The sequence below is a fragment of the Notamacropus eugenii genome, chromosome 2 (assembly GCF_028372415.1).
Source record: "Notamacropus eugenii isolate mMacEug1 chromosome 2, mMacEug1.pri_v2, whole genome shotgun sequence".
Taxonomy (NCBI): domain Eukaryota; kingdom Metazoa; phylum Chordata; class Mammalia; order Diprotodontia; family Macropodidae; genus Notamacropus; species Notamacropus eugenii.
This window is the reverse complement of record NC_092873.1, coordinates 77,536,738-77,553,912: the sequence shown is the minus strand read 5'-3', so window position 1 is coordinate 77,553,912 and position 17,175 is coordinate 77,536,738. Positions and strand designations below refer to the sequence as shown.

The following is a 17,175-nucleotide window of genomic DNA, read 5'->3' as shown; positions in this document are numbered from 1 at the left end:
GATCCTTTTCCTCTTTCTTTGATCACTTTAGGATACATAGTAATTGCATGGCTGAGTTAAAGGCTATGCAGTTTTATAGCCTGTTAGGCATAGTTCCAAATTGTTCTCCAGAGTGGTTAGATCAGTTCACAACACCAACAGTACATTAGTGTCCCAATTTTTCCACCTTCCCTCCAATATTTATCATTTTCCTTTTCTGCCATATTAGTCAACCTGTTAAATCTCTTCTGATAATATGTGTTACATAGATATTAACCCTAAGAAAGATAGAAACCTACACTTTCCTAGTCAGAATACATAACTACTTCTCTATGGTCCTACTCTAATTCCCATCCCAAAGTCCAAGGTTGTCTCGTGTGTGTGTGGTTATATTTACACATGTATAAATATGGATATTTATATACATGTGTATATATACACAGAACACTAGGATGTCAATTTTTTATTTTACAGATGAGGAACCTGAAACAGACACAAATAACTTGTCCAGGAAAAACAGAATGTGAGGCAAGACTTTAACACATAACAGGTGCTTAAATGCTTCTTTGACACTATAAAAAAAAAATCAGCACATTAACCTAATTTGAGTACCAGACACTAGATATCTTTGATACACCCAGTTAGTGCAAACTTTGGCACCTCTTTAATGGTCCACATATTGATATTGTATATGATAGTTAGCAGTGTTGTACCTTATCCCCCAATAAACTTCCTGTCTTTCCCCAGTGCAGAATACTTAATAGACCCTTAATGTTTACTGAATCAGTGGCCAAAGACTAGTAGAGGAAGGTTGAGAGGGATAGTTGGGAGTAGAGAGCTTAGAAGACCTGAGCCTTTTCCTCCTGGTCCTTGTGCACAGCAGCAATGTATGTGGTGGTTTTAGTCCCTTCATCCTTGCCTGCAAGTGCTCAAGAAATATTTGTTCAAATGGAATTTGAGAGTGGAAGAAAGCCCCAGGACATTTCTCCTGCACCTGCTGGACCACCTCTTCCACTGTCAAGCTGTCGTAGTTTCTCTGCATCCGACTGGGCTTCAGCCCCACTAGGTGATCCCTGCCCAGCAGTTTCTCCTTGGCCACCAAGTTCTTGATTCCAGTCAATCTTTTTAAAGATTGTTCAGAACTGACAATATTCTGTCATTTTCCGTTAGTGTACTTACTCTCAATTCTTTCATTCATTTTCCAGAGTGTTTGGAACAGGTAAAAGACAGACCCCAAAAGGACATTTTTATAACACCTTGTCCCAGATCCAGAGTATCTGAATGGACAGCTCTACAGATTTCTAAGTCTATGGTACCTTTAAACAAAACCGAATTTCCTTGCTTAACTCTATTTCATCTATGTAACCTAGGCTGGTCTGGACTTGTCCCTGTAACTTAGAGACCTATCACATGGATGGAGGTATACCCTTTGAGTGTCTTCTTGCATCTAAAACTGGGGAGATTGAGCCAAGTCATTCCTCTTTTCCTCCCATCTCATTCTATTATGATCTTTTCTGCATTCAGAAGGTGAAGATAACAGTTTATCCAAAGCTTGGGTTTCATGAATTGAAGTGATGAAAGAAGGACTTCTTTCCCTGCACCCTCTTTTTTTTTGTTTTTTTAACCTGGAGTCCATAAAATTTTTTTTTTAAATTTATTTATCTAACTTTTAACATTCATTTTCACAAAATTTTGCGTTCCAAATTTTCTCCCCATTTGTCCCCTCCCCCCACCCCAAATCACCGAGCATTCTGATTGCCCCTATCACCAATCTGCCCTCTCTTCTATCATCCCTCCCTTCCCTCATCCCCATCTTCTCTTTTGTCCTGTAGGGCCAGATAACTTTCTATACCCCATTACCTGTATTTCTTATTTCCTAGTGGCAAGAACAGTACTCGACAGTTGTTCCTAAATCTTTGAGTTTCAACTTCTCTTCATCCCTCCCTCCCCACTCATTCCCTTTGGGAAGGCAGGCAGTTCAATATAGGCCATATCTGTGTAGTTTTGCAAATGACTTCCATAATAGTCGTGTTGTGTAAGACTAACTATATTTCCCTCCATCCTATCCTGCCCCCCATTGCTTCTATTCTCTCTTTTGATCCTGTCCCTCCCCAAGTGTTGACTTCAAATTGCTCCCTCCTCCCCATGCCCTCCCTTCCATCATCCCCCCCACCCTGCTTATCCCCTTCTCTGCTACTTTCCTATATTGTAAGATAGGTTTTCATACCAAAGTGAGTCCTGCACCCTCTTTGAACTTGTCTCCAGAAATGGAACTGGAAGTACTTGTTTCTGTTCTGTGTTGTTTGTCCTGTTTCAGGTGCTGGAGGTGATCTCCATTAGCCTGGGGTGTTTGAGTGACCTTTTGTCCAGGATTGGACTGGCTAGTGTAGCCAGCTGGACTAGCTCCAGAGAAGCCAGAGTGTCTGGCTACCCCCAGGGTTATTAATCTTGGGGTTGGGGGATGGGGAAGAGGCCCTCTACTCTACTGGAATTGAGCTAAGCTATAAACCTAATCTTCCCCTCTATAGAGACTGAGGTCATATAAGGAGGTCCACGAATTGGGGGAATAAATTTGTGATTATACTTTCTGAAGTAAATATTGCTTTGTCAAAGCTAATTTGACTCTCTGGGGGTTAAACAGAACTAGAGTACAAGGGAACACCATCAATGGAAGCTGGAGCCATTGCAGAGAACCTAAACCCCAAATCCCCATAAGTACCGGAGAACCGTGGGGGAAGAGCGAAATCTCACCTACCTGGACTTGACAGTGGGAGCGAGGGTAGTCAGTGTTACATCTGTATTTACTGTAACATCTGTAATGATTACTACTCACGCTTTTTTGTTTTCGTTCAGCTGAAGCATAATAGATTTTTGCTCCATCTCATTTTAACTGTAAATCTTTGGTTTTGTGACCCATGTTCCATAGAATCCCAACATATTTTGGGATTCTGTTTTTCAAGTAATTTTTTACATGATTCTCTAAGTATATCATCATATCTGCAAAGAGAGATAGCTTTGTTTCTTCTTTGCCTACTCTAATTCCTTCAATTTCTTTTTGTCTTATTGCTAAAGCTAACATTTCTAGTACCGTGTTGAATAACGAGTGATAATGGACATCCTTGTTTCATCCCTGGGATTGTTTTTCAAATCCATTCTTATAACTTTCATTTTACAATTTCTTCACATTCACAGTAAGGATTACTGTGAACCCCTATCCTGTCCTCTTTCTCCTCTCTTTACTTCCACTTTTTTAAAACCAGGAAAGTGCCTTCCCTCCTACTCACATGCTTCAGAATGAAGCTGGAGAAAATCATAATCCTGCTGACTGGGTCCACTACCAATTTAAACCTCACTGCTGCTAAACAAGACTATACACTTACACTCCTTCTAATTAACTTACTGTCCTACTCATCATGTAACAGCTCTTCCAAATCTTTTTATTCCTCCTCAAACTTCCCATAGCAACCCCTCTCCCCACCCTTCCTGCTGAGAACCTTGCCTTAATGTTAAAAAAAATTGAGGCCATTTGCCAAGAGCTCTTCTCCCCTCCCCCTCATCTTGCATCAGTCAAATGTTTTCCCACACTATACCATTACTGTCTCTCATGAAGTGGCCCTTCTTACCAAGGCACATTCTTCTACACACATTAGTGATCCTATCCCTTCCCATCTTCTCTAGCAGATTATCTGCCTCATTATCCCCACTCACTTATCTCTCCATCTACTGACTGCTACTCTGGTCTACAAACATGCCTCTCTCTGTCCCCTCTAGTTTTCCACCCCCCCCCCCCCCAAAAAAAACCCTTCATTTGATTGACCTAGCCATCCCCATTAACAATCATCCTGTCTTGTGGATAAATTCCTTGAGAAAGTGATCTGTCATTGATTCTTCCACTCCTTTCCTCTTACTCTTTTCTTACCTCTGTAGTCTGGTTTCTGACCTCACTATTTAACTGGAACTTCTCTCCCCCAAATTATCAGAGATCTCTTAACGACCAAATCTTAAAGCCTTTTTCTCAATCCTCAACCTTCTTGACCTCTCTGCACCCTCTAATATACAAACATATCAATGAGTACTATCCCAGACTTGAGTTAGGCCTTAGTGCTCCATTGAAATGAAATTAACTCATGAATGTCCTGTTTTACTAGGCAGACTGGTTCTTTCTTTGGGGCATTACTAGTCTTATAAACTGGTTTTGTATTGCCTACAGCACCTGGTATGGTACATTGAACATTGTAGACATTTAATTAAAGATACAACTTTATGTTTGTTGATTTCTACATCTATAACACTACTCTCAGATCGAGATAGATGGAGTGAATCCCATTCCTCTTTCCATTTTAGGTGCTAGGCTGAGAGTGGGGGTGTAGTGTAGAGGGGAAGCTGAAAAAGGATGATTTTGTCTTCTACCTTCTTCATCCTCTGCAGCTTCAGCTTTGCCTTGCTGTCTAGGTGCTTTGTCCTCCCCTCCTGTCCTACAAAGTTTAAATTCCTGAGATTAGAAGCTGAGAAGAGATGATAGAGGAGATACGGGATGGGGGCCTTAAACAGGTTTTCCATCCTCCCTCTACGCTCAAGCCCTTCAGTCAAGAAAACCAACATAAAAATTTGCTTCAAAGCTCTCATTTTGTCAAGTTTTTCTGAGAGCTCCAGTTAGAACTAGTTCAGTCTGGTACATGGCACAGGTACTCTGGGGGAGGCCTCAACCCCTCATGCTAGAACTGGGCAGGGAGTTGGGGCGGGGTTGAGGGGGGAAAGAGGTTTGTGCTTCATCAGCATAGCACCAAAGGTCACCTCAAGATCATGATTTCAGCTCAGATTTTCATCTTGTATAAATACAGTTATTTGGCTTCACAATCTCCTGGGGATGGGGGTGGACTAGAGGTAGGAGACCCTAGGAGAAGGAGGGTAGTACAATTTTCAAACCCGGTCTCCAGTGAAGCACACAAATGTTTTATTCCAGTTCTGACTCAGAGGCAGAACACTTCTTGGCCCGGAGAAGAGATGGGAAACCCCATCACCAAGATAAGAGTCAAAGAAGGGGCTTGTAGAACTGCAGACTGTGGGATTTTAAGGAAGGGGAAGCCATCTCTTGGACACAAGAAGATTAGGCCTCATATAGACTTCCCTAATGGGAAATGGGAAGAAGTATATTGGGGGTGGGGGTGGAGAAAGTTGAGATATAATTCCTGTCTCAACTCAAACACCCTAAACAGGGAAGGAAAAGGATTTAATAATATGGGAGCAAGGTGTAGAAGTTGCAGAAAGGCAACTTCATAATGAAATTCCTAATAATCCTAAAGTCTAAGATTTTTGAGTGAAGAGGAGTGAAAAAAGTAGTGGACTTGTAGCCAGGAAGACTTGGGTCTGAAAGACAGGTCTGACACTAGCTATGTAACCCCGGACAAGTCATTGAATCCCTTTGAGCCTTGGTTTCCTCATCTGTAAAATGAGGGAGGTGGAATATGTTGCTGTAGCCCTGTCATACAAATGGTAAATGGCAGGGAGGGGTTTGACCCTAGCGTCAGCAGCTCCAAGTCCCAGCGTTGTACGAAAGTGGAATTACAAGACAATTAACTTCTCCACTGTTACTTACAAGGATAGATCACCCATCTGGAGCTATGCCACTGGAGTCCAACCCCCTCCAAGTGGCAGACCCGTAATTCAAACCCAGGTCTCCTTGGACTCCAAATTCAGGATCCTGCGGACCCCATCAAGCTGAAGAAGAATGCTTTGACTTTCCTTTCAGCTGTGGGTGGGACGGGATGACCTTGGAAATCTTTGTTCCCACTCTTGGAACCTGGGTGTTCCCGTGCCCAAGTCCGAGGAATCCAGCCCTGCGGCCAGATCTGCACCGCCCCACTCTCCCACGCCTGCACTCCCCGTAGCGCTCCCGGGAAAGGAGCCGCGGGCATTACTTGGGTTACTCAAGCAATTAGTGGCTGGCGTCTCGGGTTCCAGGGACCAGGAAGGGGCGTGTGCGTTTGGAGCGCTGGGGAGGGTCCGGCACCTGGTCCCTTGGTTTCCTTAATCTCGCAGCTAGTCCCCGGGGATTAACTGATAAAAACTGGATACTATTCCGGCGGCTGAGGAGAGGCCTGCGGGAGGGGCACCGGCGTCCGGTCCTTCCGAACCAAGCGGAGAACACAAACGCTGAACCCGCAACGGCGTCCTGTCCTCCTACTCTTCTCAGCCTTTTTTACCTTAGCGGCAGCCTCTTTAAGAAGAGGCCAGGGCCGTGCCATGAGTGGCCCCCAGGGAGCCTGCCGTATACGTCACAAAACCAGAGACCCTGCTCATCTCTCCCATTGGTCCTCGGCAAGATATTTGACCCCACCGCCTCCTCCATCTTTTAGGCAGTTGAGTTTAGCCCGGCAGACCAAGGGGGGGGAGGTGGCGGCGCCCATTGGGTGGCTGGGTCGGGGGGCGGGGCCAGACCTTAAAGGGCCCCCAACCAAAGAAGAACGAAGACTACTAGGTAAGGAAAGAACGCGATGGCCCGGAGGATGAGAGAACATGTGCCCACTCTCCCCACCTGCCCCCGCCCCGCCTTCACGGCTAAGGACGCTGGCGGGGGGAGGGGAGGGAATGCATCGCTCCTCCACAAACTTTTTCCCTTCTCTCGCCGCCCCCTTACAGACCCGTCTATGGAGCCCAAACGAAATCATCCGCTGTTCGGGGGAGCCTTCTCCATCACCCTTCCTCCAGGGGCTCTGGACGTGAGGTCAGAGGTCACTGCCGGGTGTGGGGGGGTACGGGAGCCTGCGGGACAGCGGGGGGGCAGGTTATCGTGCTCATACTCGGCCTCTGCCCCTCAGTGATTTCCGGCCGGTACCGGACAACCAGGAAGTTTTCTGCCACCGCGGGACGGAGCAGAGTCTCATCGTGGAGCTCCTGGAGCTGCAGGCGCACGTGCAAGGAGAAGCAGCAGCGCGGTGAGCTCCTCCGCCGGGGGCGGGGGCATTTTTCTAGCCAATGGGAAAGTGCTATGAATTCCAGTGGAGGAGGAGGCGTGGCCTACGGGCCTCCTCTGCAGGGAGGGTGTGTCTGAAATTGTCACGCTCTCCCCCCCTTTCTTCTCGCCCTCCCCATCTAGGTACCACTTCGAGGCTCTGGGAGGGGTGCAAGGGACAGGGAGCGAGCAAGTCGAGGCTGTGGAGCCTCTCTCCCCCCACGCTCTGTCTCTTCGGGGCTGCCGGGAAGCCTGGGTCCTCTGTGGACGGCAGCGTGTGGTCAAGGAGAGCGAGGAGGTGAGGGCTTTGGGGTTGGCTAGGGAGAGTGGTCTGCGGGAGGAGGAGGGGGATGTCGAAGAAGACCCTGCGGGAAGCCCAGCCAGGGGCTGGAATGGGTGGTGGAAGGAAGAGCGGGAGTGGAGTTCAGAGGAAAGGGCTTCGAAGCCAGGGAAAAGGAGGGATGACCTTCGGGGTCCCGGCAGCTCCGACACTGGCTGATTGCACAATAATCTGAGCTGATTCTGCTGCCCACAGAATGAAAAGGATGTGATCTTACACCTGGCCTTGTTCCGATTGCCCCAATATGGGACTGACCTCCTGCTGACTTTCAATGAGCCGAGGTAAATGGAGCGTCTGGGCTGGATGACTGGGTCACTGATGGGGGATTGGGGAAGAGGGGAAGGCTGGGGGAATTCTTGCTGGTGGAGGAGCTGAAAGGAGGAGGAGGTGTGGGGTGTGGGAGTGGCAGGGGAAAATGCCTGTTTGCTGTGGAGGAAGAAATCGGAGCCCTGTGTAATCCTTTTATTCTCTTCCCCAGCTCTGGGAGTAGGCCACCCCAAGGCCATGAAGCCCAATGCCTCCCACCCTGGACCCTGGTTGACTTTGAAAGACTAGTGTCTTCCCTGACTCTCCTTGACCCCAGCATCTTTGGCCCACGGGAAAGATCCTGAACTGCCCTCTGCTGCTGGTGTCTGAATGTCTGGATTCCCCAACAGAAGCAAGGGATTGATGGTTGGGGTTTCCCTCATATCCCCTGTTCCACAGACAGACATAAGGCGCCACCTTTGCAGAAATAAACTTGCTTTATACCAATACAATCTCTGTGGCTTTGGTGGAGGGGAGATGGAGGAAGCATTTATACAATTTGAATCTAGAGGCAGGGATGAAAATAGGTCCCTCCAGTTCCCTTTGGTTTTGGGGGAGGAGATTTAAAGCTATGCATGGGAACTGGAAGCTAGCAGTCTGGGCAAGAAGAAAATATCCCTTTGATTGATTCAACCCTGAGAGTAAGGGTAAGTAAGTAAGTAAGCTGTGTATGATGGCAGGAGTGATGATGATTGGATGGGAGTGCCCCACATAGTGATTTGACCCTGAGAAAAAGGGTGTGAGGAGTTGGAGTGAATAAGTGATTATCAGTCATTAACACCTAAAAGTATGAAAGGGTCCAAGAAATATCAGATCAAGGGGGAGAAAGGTAATCCTTCCTAAATGGAGTGTGTTGAGGGAAAATTTGGAGTTGAGTAGTGGTCACTGATTGTATTTCTGGTAAAAGAATCGAAGCTGATCCCAGAAGAAGAGAGAGAGGATGGTATGGGGGCCAAGTCGGAAGTAGGAAGCACCCATGCCCTTGTACATGCCCCAGATGCCTTCAGTCCGAATTGTTTGCATCAATGCATCTGGTAGTCCCCGGTACATCAGACCCTGGGTAGGGTGGACATGGGAAGGGGGGTACATTATGGACTTCTCCCATCCCACCTTTGCCCTCCCTGTAACCCTTCCTCACCCATCTGACCACCTCCTTAGCCACACTCCACCCCCATCAGGCACTTAATGTATGATAATTCAAGTCTGCTTCCCCTACCCTGAACCCTCTCACCTTGCCTTGGGCATCTGTGGGTTGGTTGTAGAGCCTGGTACTGACTACATCGAAGGGTGTCATGGCGAGGACAACAGCCAGGCTACTCACCATTGCTGCAACCAGAGCCAACTTCCAACTCTGTGGCGGAAAAACCTGAAGCAGTGGGAGGTGGGGGTGGAGGGAATAGATAAAAAAAAACAGTATAGAAGAGCAACCCAGTCCCTCCCCTTTCCCTGAGGCCCTGCCAGTTTCCTCATATTTGGGAAACAGCATCTTTGTGATGCCAGGGTCAGATTAGTGGTGTCTCAACAGTTAAGGGTGACTTGGTGGTCCTCCCTCCTCCCAATCCCAAATGGAGCAAGGGGCCCCGATCCCCACCAAGTGGTACCTCCCACTGGGTCACAAGATCTTTGATGGATGAGAAGGTGCAGAGCTGAGTGGAGGAGCCGACCATAACACGAGGGAGTCCTCCCAGTGCCCCTCTCCATAAACCCCCCAGGCCCTGCTTTCTTCCAATCACAGACAGTGCTTGATACATGCCCTGGTAGGGGAATGGTGGGGCTCAGTTACCAGAACAGCTTCCAAGGCCTGCCAGCTAATACATTTCTGCATTTTGGGTTTACAAAGACCTTTTAAAACAAGTGACTATGGACTCTTTAAATCCCTTCACCTCTTCTGAGACGCTAGCTGCCAGGACAACAAGCCCCAGGGAGACCCAGAGCCAGAATGAGCCTCTTCAGTTTTCATGGTGACTGTTCTCCCTCCCCTAACCCCTCACCTTTCAAGAGAAAAAAAGGACTGGGGTCAGGGAATGTGGTAAGAGTCAGGGAGAGAAGATGGTGTGTGTAAAACATGTGAGTGGAAAGCAAGATGAATTGGTCATATAATGAGGAGACTCAGTGGCTGGACTTATAAGGAAGGGTCAGGAGCTGATTTTGGATCGTTGTGAAGGGAGAGGCAATCAGAGCTGGAGGTGTCAGAAGGGGAAAGCAGAGAGTCCAGGGGCAGTGGGGGTGAGTGGGTAGTGAATCCCTCACCTGATGCTTATATTGATGCCCAACTGCAATCTTAGAGGCTGATTGTGCCTGCAGGTGTGTCTTCACCTGGGAGAAAGGGGGTGGTGTCATTTGCCCAAGACCCAGGCACCCTTCCCCCCACTTTCATCAGGAGCCCAGGTGCTTAGCCCCTAGTCTCCTATGAGAGTAGCTAAAGAAGTAAATCCTTTAATCTGATAATTATTGTTGTTCCCACAAAATAAATTGGTCATGGGACTCTGTGTCCCTTGGCTTCAGTCCCAGAAGATCTCCTAGCACTAACTAGACACCTCATTTTCTCTACACCTCCCTGGTGCCTTTGGAGTGGGGAATATAATCACTACCTACAGTCAATAAGGTCCAGGGAAGACATCAAGCTAAGTGAAACCCAAGTATCCACACTTTAGCTTCTGACTGGATTGCCTTGAGGGACCTAGAGTTCCAGCTTTTCTAGCAGACTATAAGGCAAGTTTGTAGGATCCTTGTTTATAATTTGCCTCTTGGATGCTATGCTCCACACTCTAGAGATGTCCTCACAAACCTAGGAGTCAAATGCAAACTTCCTCTTTCCCAAGAAAGCCATTACTAAACCAAGAATCAGAAGATTTACCTCTACAGAAGATCCTTGCCACTCGTGGCACTCTAGGTCCTCAAGTTCAGCCCTTTGACTGAATCCAAACTTTACCGAACATATTATCTTAATTAAAAGGATTTGTTCTATAAAACTTGGACCAGTCAAAAGGCCACTCCCAAAGACTTAGAAGGCCATAAGTGGCCTAGAGGCCAAAGGTTCTCCACCCCTATAAGTTCCCTCACCTAAACTACCTTTTGATCACTTTAATCACTTGGCTCTTCCTTGACCTCCCAAAGCCTCCCAAAGCCTTTTTGTAGACAGGACCTCATCTGGTCAATCCTTACCATGTAGATGGGGCTCCCTATGTAGGCACCCATAACTCCAGCAAGGGCCCCGGCGGCAGCACTACGGCCAGGGCTGTGGTTCCCATTGGAGTCATGGAGATAACCCCCAGCCTCCGCAAGCCCATAGGTCCCCAGCCTTATCCCGTTCATTAAGAACTGGTATACTAACGCAGGGGCCAGGCCCTTCTGCAGGGCAGCCAACCCATCCACTTGCCCAATGGTGAAGAAAGCATGGAAGACATTTCGGTAGTGTCGCTGGTAAGAGCCCGGTGCCTGGAGCTCGCCCTGCAACTGCATGCGGGTTTTCACCACCTCTAAGGGGTTGGTGAACACACAGGCTCCACAGGCGGCCAGGCCGCTCAGCAGGAAGTCCATGGCTCCTGGCAGGCTGTAGGAGCTGGACCAGAAGTCAAGAAGTGGACAGAGAAAGATGCTAGGTCGAGGGAAGTGTTAGGGGCTACCGGGGTTGGGGCGAGTGGAAGAAGGAAGGAGGGAGGGTGGGTGTCAGGAAAGGCTCAAGTTCAAGAGGAACGGAAGGAAAGGAGTGTGGAGGGTTAGAAGTCAAGGGGTCAGGAAATTCTGGAGTTTGGAGATGAGCGGGGCAAGATGGCACCAGGGTTAAAGGCGGTCAGGGAGACAAGTAGCAGGACTGGGATACAGGAACCTTAGAGGGAATCGTGATTGATAAGTCACTAGAGTAAGGCTGGAGCAGCATGCAGCAGTGGAAGGGGAGGGGTGGGGGAGAGACCTATCTGTGAGGAAGGGTCCTGGCTGGTCTGGGGCTCAAAGGAAGAGAGGTCGCAGAGGGTCCAGAGCCGGAGAGGAGGGTGAGGGACAGGCAGAGACAGAGCCGGGGAGACAGAGCCGCGCTGCAGACCCGAGGGATCCCCGAGGGAAGAGACAAGGGGGCCCGACGGAGCTCTCAGCAATTGGCCCGGGGCGCGGCGGAGACGGGTCCGCTCCAACATCAGGTGGAACCCCGCATCCGGGATCCGGAGTTGAGTCTCCAAGGCTCGCGTCCTACCCCAGGGGCTGCTGGCGGCTGCAGCTCGGCCCGACAAGGGAGCCCCGGGGAGGCCTGGGACTGCCACTCGGGGCCAAGCGCACAACCTCTCTGGGAGCCCCAGGCCAATCAGAGCCGAGCCGGCTCCACGACCAATGGGAGAGGACGCCTCGGCCCATCCTCCAATTACCTGGGCGGGAGGGAGGCGGGGAAATTGGCGCAAGGTTAACTCTCCCGGCGCCGCCGGCGCCGCAGCCTCGGTTCGGCCGCTAGGGGGCTCGGGTCGTGGGGGAGGGGCTGGCAAGCTTCGCTGTGCTCATTCACCCGCGGGAGCCGGCCGCGTCTTCACCGGGAGACGCCGCCGCTAGGTCGGCCGTGTCCAGAGGCGCCGAGGCCCCCGGAAGGAGAAAGGAGAGAGAGGAGAAGAAGAGAGAGGAGGAGGAGGGGAAGGAAACAGGTGTTCTGGAGGCGCAGGTTCTGAGGACAGCTAGGAGCGGAGTGACCTGTGCGCGGCTCTCGCTGTCTGTCTGTCTCTCTGTGTCTGTCTGTCTGTCTGTCTCTGTCTCTCTCTGTTTCTCTCTCTCTGTGTCTGTCTGTCTGTCTGTCTCTCTGTTTCTCTGTCTCTGTCTCTCTGTCTCTATCTCTCTGTTTCTCTGTCTCTCTCTCTCTCTCTGTTTCTCTCTGTCTCTCCCTCTGTTCTCTCTCTCTCTCTCTCTCTCTCTCTCTCTCTCTCTCTCTCTCTCTCTCTCTCTCTCTCTCTCTCTCTCTCTGTTTCTCTCTGTCTGTCTGTCTCTCTTGTTAATCTGCAGTAGTCCAGGATGCTGGTTACATAACTGTCCACAGAAATTCATTCATTCATTCTTGCATGCATGCATTTACCCATTCATTACGCGTTCATTTGTGCATTTACTCACCCATCCATTCATGCCTTCATTATTGTGCTGGCTATGTGCTAAACCATTCTGGGCAAGTCAATCAGTAACTCAGTAAATATTTATTAAGGGCCGTATGTGCCAGGCACCGTGGTAAATGCTGGGGAAACAATCAGGAGAGAAGACAGTTCCTATCATCCTCAAAGACAGTATATTAGGAAGCGGAAAAAGGATGAGAGATGGGGTGGAGGTGAAAAGTCAGAGAATTTCCAAAGCAGGGCAGCCAGGTAAGAAACAAAGAGATGAATTGGAGCTCACTTTAAATGGAGGTTTGAGTCCGTGACTCGACTCTCTAATCAGAGGGACAGATTTTAAGTGATGAGATGGAGAACTAAGGTTGATGGGGTCTATTGGGGAGGATGTTATCTCAATATTGAGCTCCTCAGGTCAAGTTGGAGAAGTCAGAGAAATCCCAAAGCAGAAAATCTCAGGTGAGAAATGAGTCACTTAACCCTTATCTGCCTCAGTTTCCACTACTATAAAATAGGGAAAATAGTAGCACCTACCTCATAAGGTTGTTTATACCCCTTCCTAAACACTACTGTGGGAGTTGGGGAGACACAAAGACTAAAATAATAGAGGATTAAGACTGTGTACGCAAATTCAGAAAAGCAAATTTCATGGATGAGAGAAAAAAACACCAATAACTCAGGAAGAGCTTCCAGTAGGAGATGGCACCCAAGCTGGGATGCACCCTGACGTTGGACCTTAGGGATTCTAAGAGGCAGAGGTGTTCTAGACCTGAGACAATCAGCACAAAAGAACATGTTGTATAGCCATCAGGGCAGATGTGGAGACAAGGCAGGCTGAGTTGTCAGTCACCCAGTGAACAGGGGAACTTACTAAGGATACCCTTAAAACTTGCTTTTACTGCCTTCTTGAGTATGGTGCTTCTCTGAAACTCCCCTCCATCACTGTGGTTTTCCCTTTCCAAGTAACTTGGAGAAAATCGGAAGTAAAAATGCTCCAAGTTTTGCCCCTTGCTGTCCTGACCATTTCAGAAGTATATGAATACTGAATTTATGTGCACGACTTCTCAGGTAGTAGTCAATACCATTTCTCCATGTTGTCTAAATATTTGTCCACTTTAAGATATCACCTTCCACTGATAACATTTTTCATATCCTTCGAATCAGAGGTGTTCTTACCTTCTCTTTTTACAAATATAGGAGCTTTCAATAGAATATACACAGCTTAGCATTTTGTTGATCAACAGCTTATTATTTCCTGGCTTAAGAAACATAGTCAACTTTTAAAATTATTTTTAAAATACCATCTAGTAAATGCCTCTCAATCTTAGAAGGAAGTAGAGGAAATTAGCATAAGGGAATAACTAGCATGATAAGGGCATTTTTTAAAATGAAATTTTATTTTTCAAGTGAAGATAGATCTCCTTCTTTCCCTTTTACCTTCCCCTCTCCTCAGTGAGAAAGCAAGAAAAATAAAACCTCTGTTATGTTGGGGGTGTAAGCTCAGTTCCATGTGGACAGTCTCAGGCAGGTAAAAGTGAGGACTTCTAAACCTTAGAGTTCTCATGAGGCCCCCCAGGGAACAGCAGGGAATTGAGGTGTGAGACCCGAGCTATCTCGTGCATTTCCGCCTCTTCCCTGGGAAACGTGATGGGAGAGAGCATCCTCGCCCTCGAGATTGGCCCAGATCTGGGCACACCTATTGTTATCTAACAGGCACGGTATTGAGGTGCAAACGATGTGGCAGGAGAGCTTAAGTAGGGTCAGGAAAGCCCGAAGGCGCTCTTAGCGCTGAGGGGCCCTTACAGGACAGAAGGCCCCTCTTCCTTCTCTCCTCTCTTCTTTCTTCCCTCTCCCCTCTCTCCCCACTTCCACTTCTGCTTTCATTCTCTTACTGTAAGATCTTTGCCTCCTTGGGAGATTCCCCTCTCTCCTAAGGAAGAATTCCCCCTGCACATGTAACCAAGACCCTGAATAAAGCCTAACCCTTGTTCGACTCTGGAAAGTCTCTTCTCTCACATGTTTATCCGGTTTGGCCAGCCGAAGACCTGCGATAGGTAAGGTAAGACTCGGGTAGCCCTCAGGCCTCTAGGCCTGGCACTGTTATAAACATGTATATTCAAGTAAAACAAATCCCAGGATTGGCTGGGGTGGGGGGGAGCCAACCCCACCCCATGTGTCTCAATGTATACTCAAGAATCAATCACCTCTTTTTGAGGAGTGGAGTAGCCTATTTCTTCATGAGTCCTCTGATATCACAGCTGGTCATTGTGTTGATCAGAGTTCCTAAGTTTTTCAATCTTTACAATATTTCAGCAAGTATCTATTAAGCACAGACCATTTGTCAGGCATTGTGCTAAGTGCTGGAGAGACAAAGAATTGAATGGGGGAGACAAATTGCAAATAACTATATTGCAAACAAGATGTATACAGGATATATTGAAAATAATCACAGAGGGAAGGCACCAGAATTAAAGGAGGTTGGGAAAGTTTCCTTGTAAGAAGGTACTTCTGGCACTTGAAGGATTGGGAGGCAGAGATGAAGAGGGAAAGATTTCCAGGCATAGGCTTAACACAGGAATCTAGAGATGGAATGTCTTATCTGAGTGAACAGCAGGGAGGCCTGTGTTGGACTGCAGGGAGGAGTAAAGTTTATCAAAGATGACTGGAAAGGTAGAAAGGGTCAAGTTATAAAGGACTTTGAACACCGAACAACCCAAGCTGGGAAAGTAGTGAGAAATTTGTCCAGAATGTAGCTTGTGCTCAAATTGTCCTCCCTTCCCAGGTGTTTACTTTGCCCTCCTTTCTACTTGTTTCTCTATGTTTATTTTCTTATCTCAGAAGCCCCTTCCCAAGGTTAGTGTCAGGGGTCCTGTTTGTAGCCTGTCCTTAGGTCAAGTCTGAAATTGAAGCAGAGTTTAGAGAATGTCAGAAAAGGGACTGCTCACCATCAGACAGCTCTGTCCACATCTCATCTTGTACCATGTCCTGGCCTTCTGGCAGAACTCCAAAAAGTGGGTTACAAATATGTGAGGAACAGTCAGTAGGTCATTTTGGATGGAACATAAAGTACAAAAGGGGGAATAACATGAAATAAGTCTGGAAAGGTAGGCTGGAGCTAGTTTTCAAAGGCTTCTGTTTTAGAGGCAATAGGGAATATTAATATTTCTTGAGCAGGAAATGGCAATGATTGAGCCTGTGCTTTGGGAATATTAATTTGGCAACCGTGTGAAGGATGAATTAGAGAGATGAGAACTGGGAACATGAAACTGACTGAAACTCAGAGGAAGAAGAATGGGAGAAGTAACTGTCCTATGTTCTATTTAAAAAAAAGAAATAAAGGTTTATGCCCCTGAGCAAGTCTTAACTTCCCTCAGCCTCAGTTTTTAGTTTTTTTTTCCCTCCAGCAAAATGTCAGCTAATTGGATAAGGTGTTTGTGGGAGAGAAAACAGTCAAGAAAAGTGCTGAGGTTTGAAAAAAACAGGGTTACTAAACAAGGAGAGTTTAGGGTCTACCTATCCAGTTTCTTAAAAAAAAATTTTTATAAATACATGTAATTGATACCTTTTGTCCTAGTCATTTCCCACCCACTCCAGATTAAGGTCTTTCTTGAACAAGGGAAAAGAATTAATCCCAAGATCTAACACAGAGACCAAACCTGACAATGTATATGTGGTTTGTCCTTTACAGCATCACCCACAGTGCTTGACCTGGAGCTAGGGGAGATAGGCATGATCATCTAGGCAAGGAGTCTTCCCAGGGCTCTCTGAGCATTTGGAAATTTCAGTTTCTACCCAAGGGCAAACTACCCAGAGGTCAACCTGAACCTTGGCATGGTGCCTGTCTGGAAAAGGACTTGTGGAAGGAGAATGGAAGCCAAGATAAATAAGCACCAAGACTGGCAATAACTTATGAGAATTTTGTAGAATGATGTTTGTTAAAGTTATGTAACCAAGTATTGTTATTTAAAGGATGAGTATAACCTCAAGGCCCACCAGCTATGGCAGGAAGAATGTTAATTTCTGTATCATTTAAGGACCATACCACATGGTTTTTTCAATATTTTTATCCAGAAAACCCCCCAAGAAGCATTTTTATTGACATGGAACTCAAAAACAATATTTTATATGAAACTGTGAACCTCCATTTCAAAAAAAATGTATATGACAAAATACTACACATTACTTTCAAAACTGTTCTCTTCTGTGCTTCCCTCCAAACTTCCTTTGCATTAATACATGTCTTCTCTGCATTAAAAAAAAATTTCAATGACCTTCTTTTCTTTGGCATCACTATTAATAGCTAATCCCTTTTCCTTTCTTACTCCTTTTTCTCCTCCAAAAAAAAAGAAGGGGGGTAAAGCTCCTGTAAAAAATAAAGATTGTCAAGCTAAATGCATTTGCATAGTGTCCATGTCCAAAAATATATGTTTTTACCTTGTGTCCATTAGCACTCTGTCAGGAAAGAATAACATCTTTCATTCATAGGTCCTCTGGAGAAGTGGTCGGTCTCCATGAATCAGAATTCT

General features: G+C 47.1%; 2 protein-coding genes across 3 annotated transcripts; one reads left to right on the top strand and one right to left on the bottom strand.

Annotated features, from left to right (window-relative positions):
• Positions 1–6,338: 6,338 nt before the first annotated feature.
• Positions 6,339–8,024, top strand: RANGRF (RAN guanine nucleotide release factor). Its single transcript, XM_072641106.1, has 6 exons — positions 6,339–6,457; positions 6,619–6,703; positions 6,798–6,914; positions 7,076–7,229; positions 7,467–7,552; positions 7,750–8,024. Exons 2-6 carry the CDS (start codon positions 6,627–6,629, stop codon positions 7,880–7,882), a joined length of 567 nt encoding a protein of 188 aa, XP_072497207.1. The 5' UTR covers positions 6,339–6,457; positions 6,619–6,626; the 3' UTR covers positions 7,883–8,024.
• SLC25A35 (solute carrier family 25 member 35) lies at positions 7,996–11,897 on the bottom strand. Of its 2 annotated transcripts, XM_072641104.1 has the most exons (5): positions 10,743–11,897; positions 9,828–9,893; positions 9,179–9,331; positions 8,809–8,943; positions 7,996–8,633 (listed from the first exon to the last, which is right to left on the bottom strand). In XM_072641104.1, exons 1-5 carry the CDS (start codon positions 11,115–11,117, stop codon positions 8,460–8,462), a joined length of 903 nt encoding a protein of 300 aa, XP_072497205.1. In that variant the 5' UTR covers positions 11,118–11,897; the 3' UTR covers positions 7,996–8,459. The 2 variants fall into 2 exon arrangements, with proteins under 2 accessions (XP_072497205.1, XP_072497206.1); XM_072641105.1 differs by lacking the exon at positions 9,179–9,331 and having other exon boundaries at positions 10,743–11,858.
• Between the last annotated feature and the right edge of the window lie 5,278 nt (positions 11,898–17,175).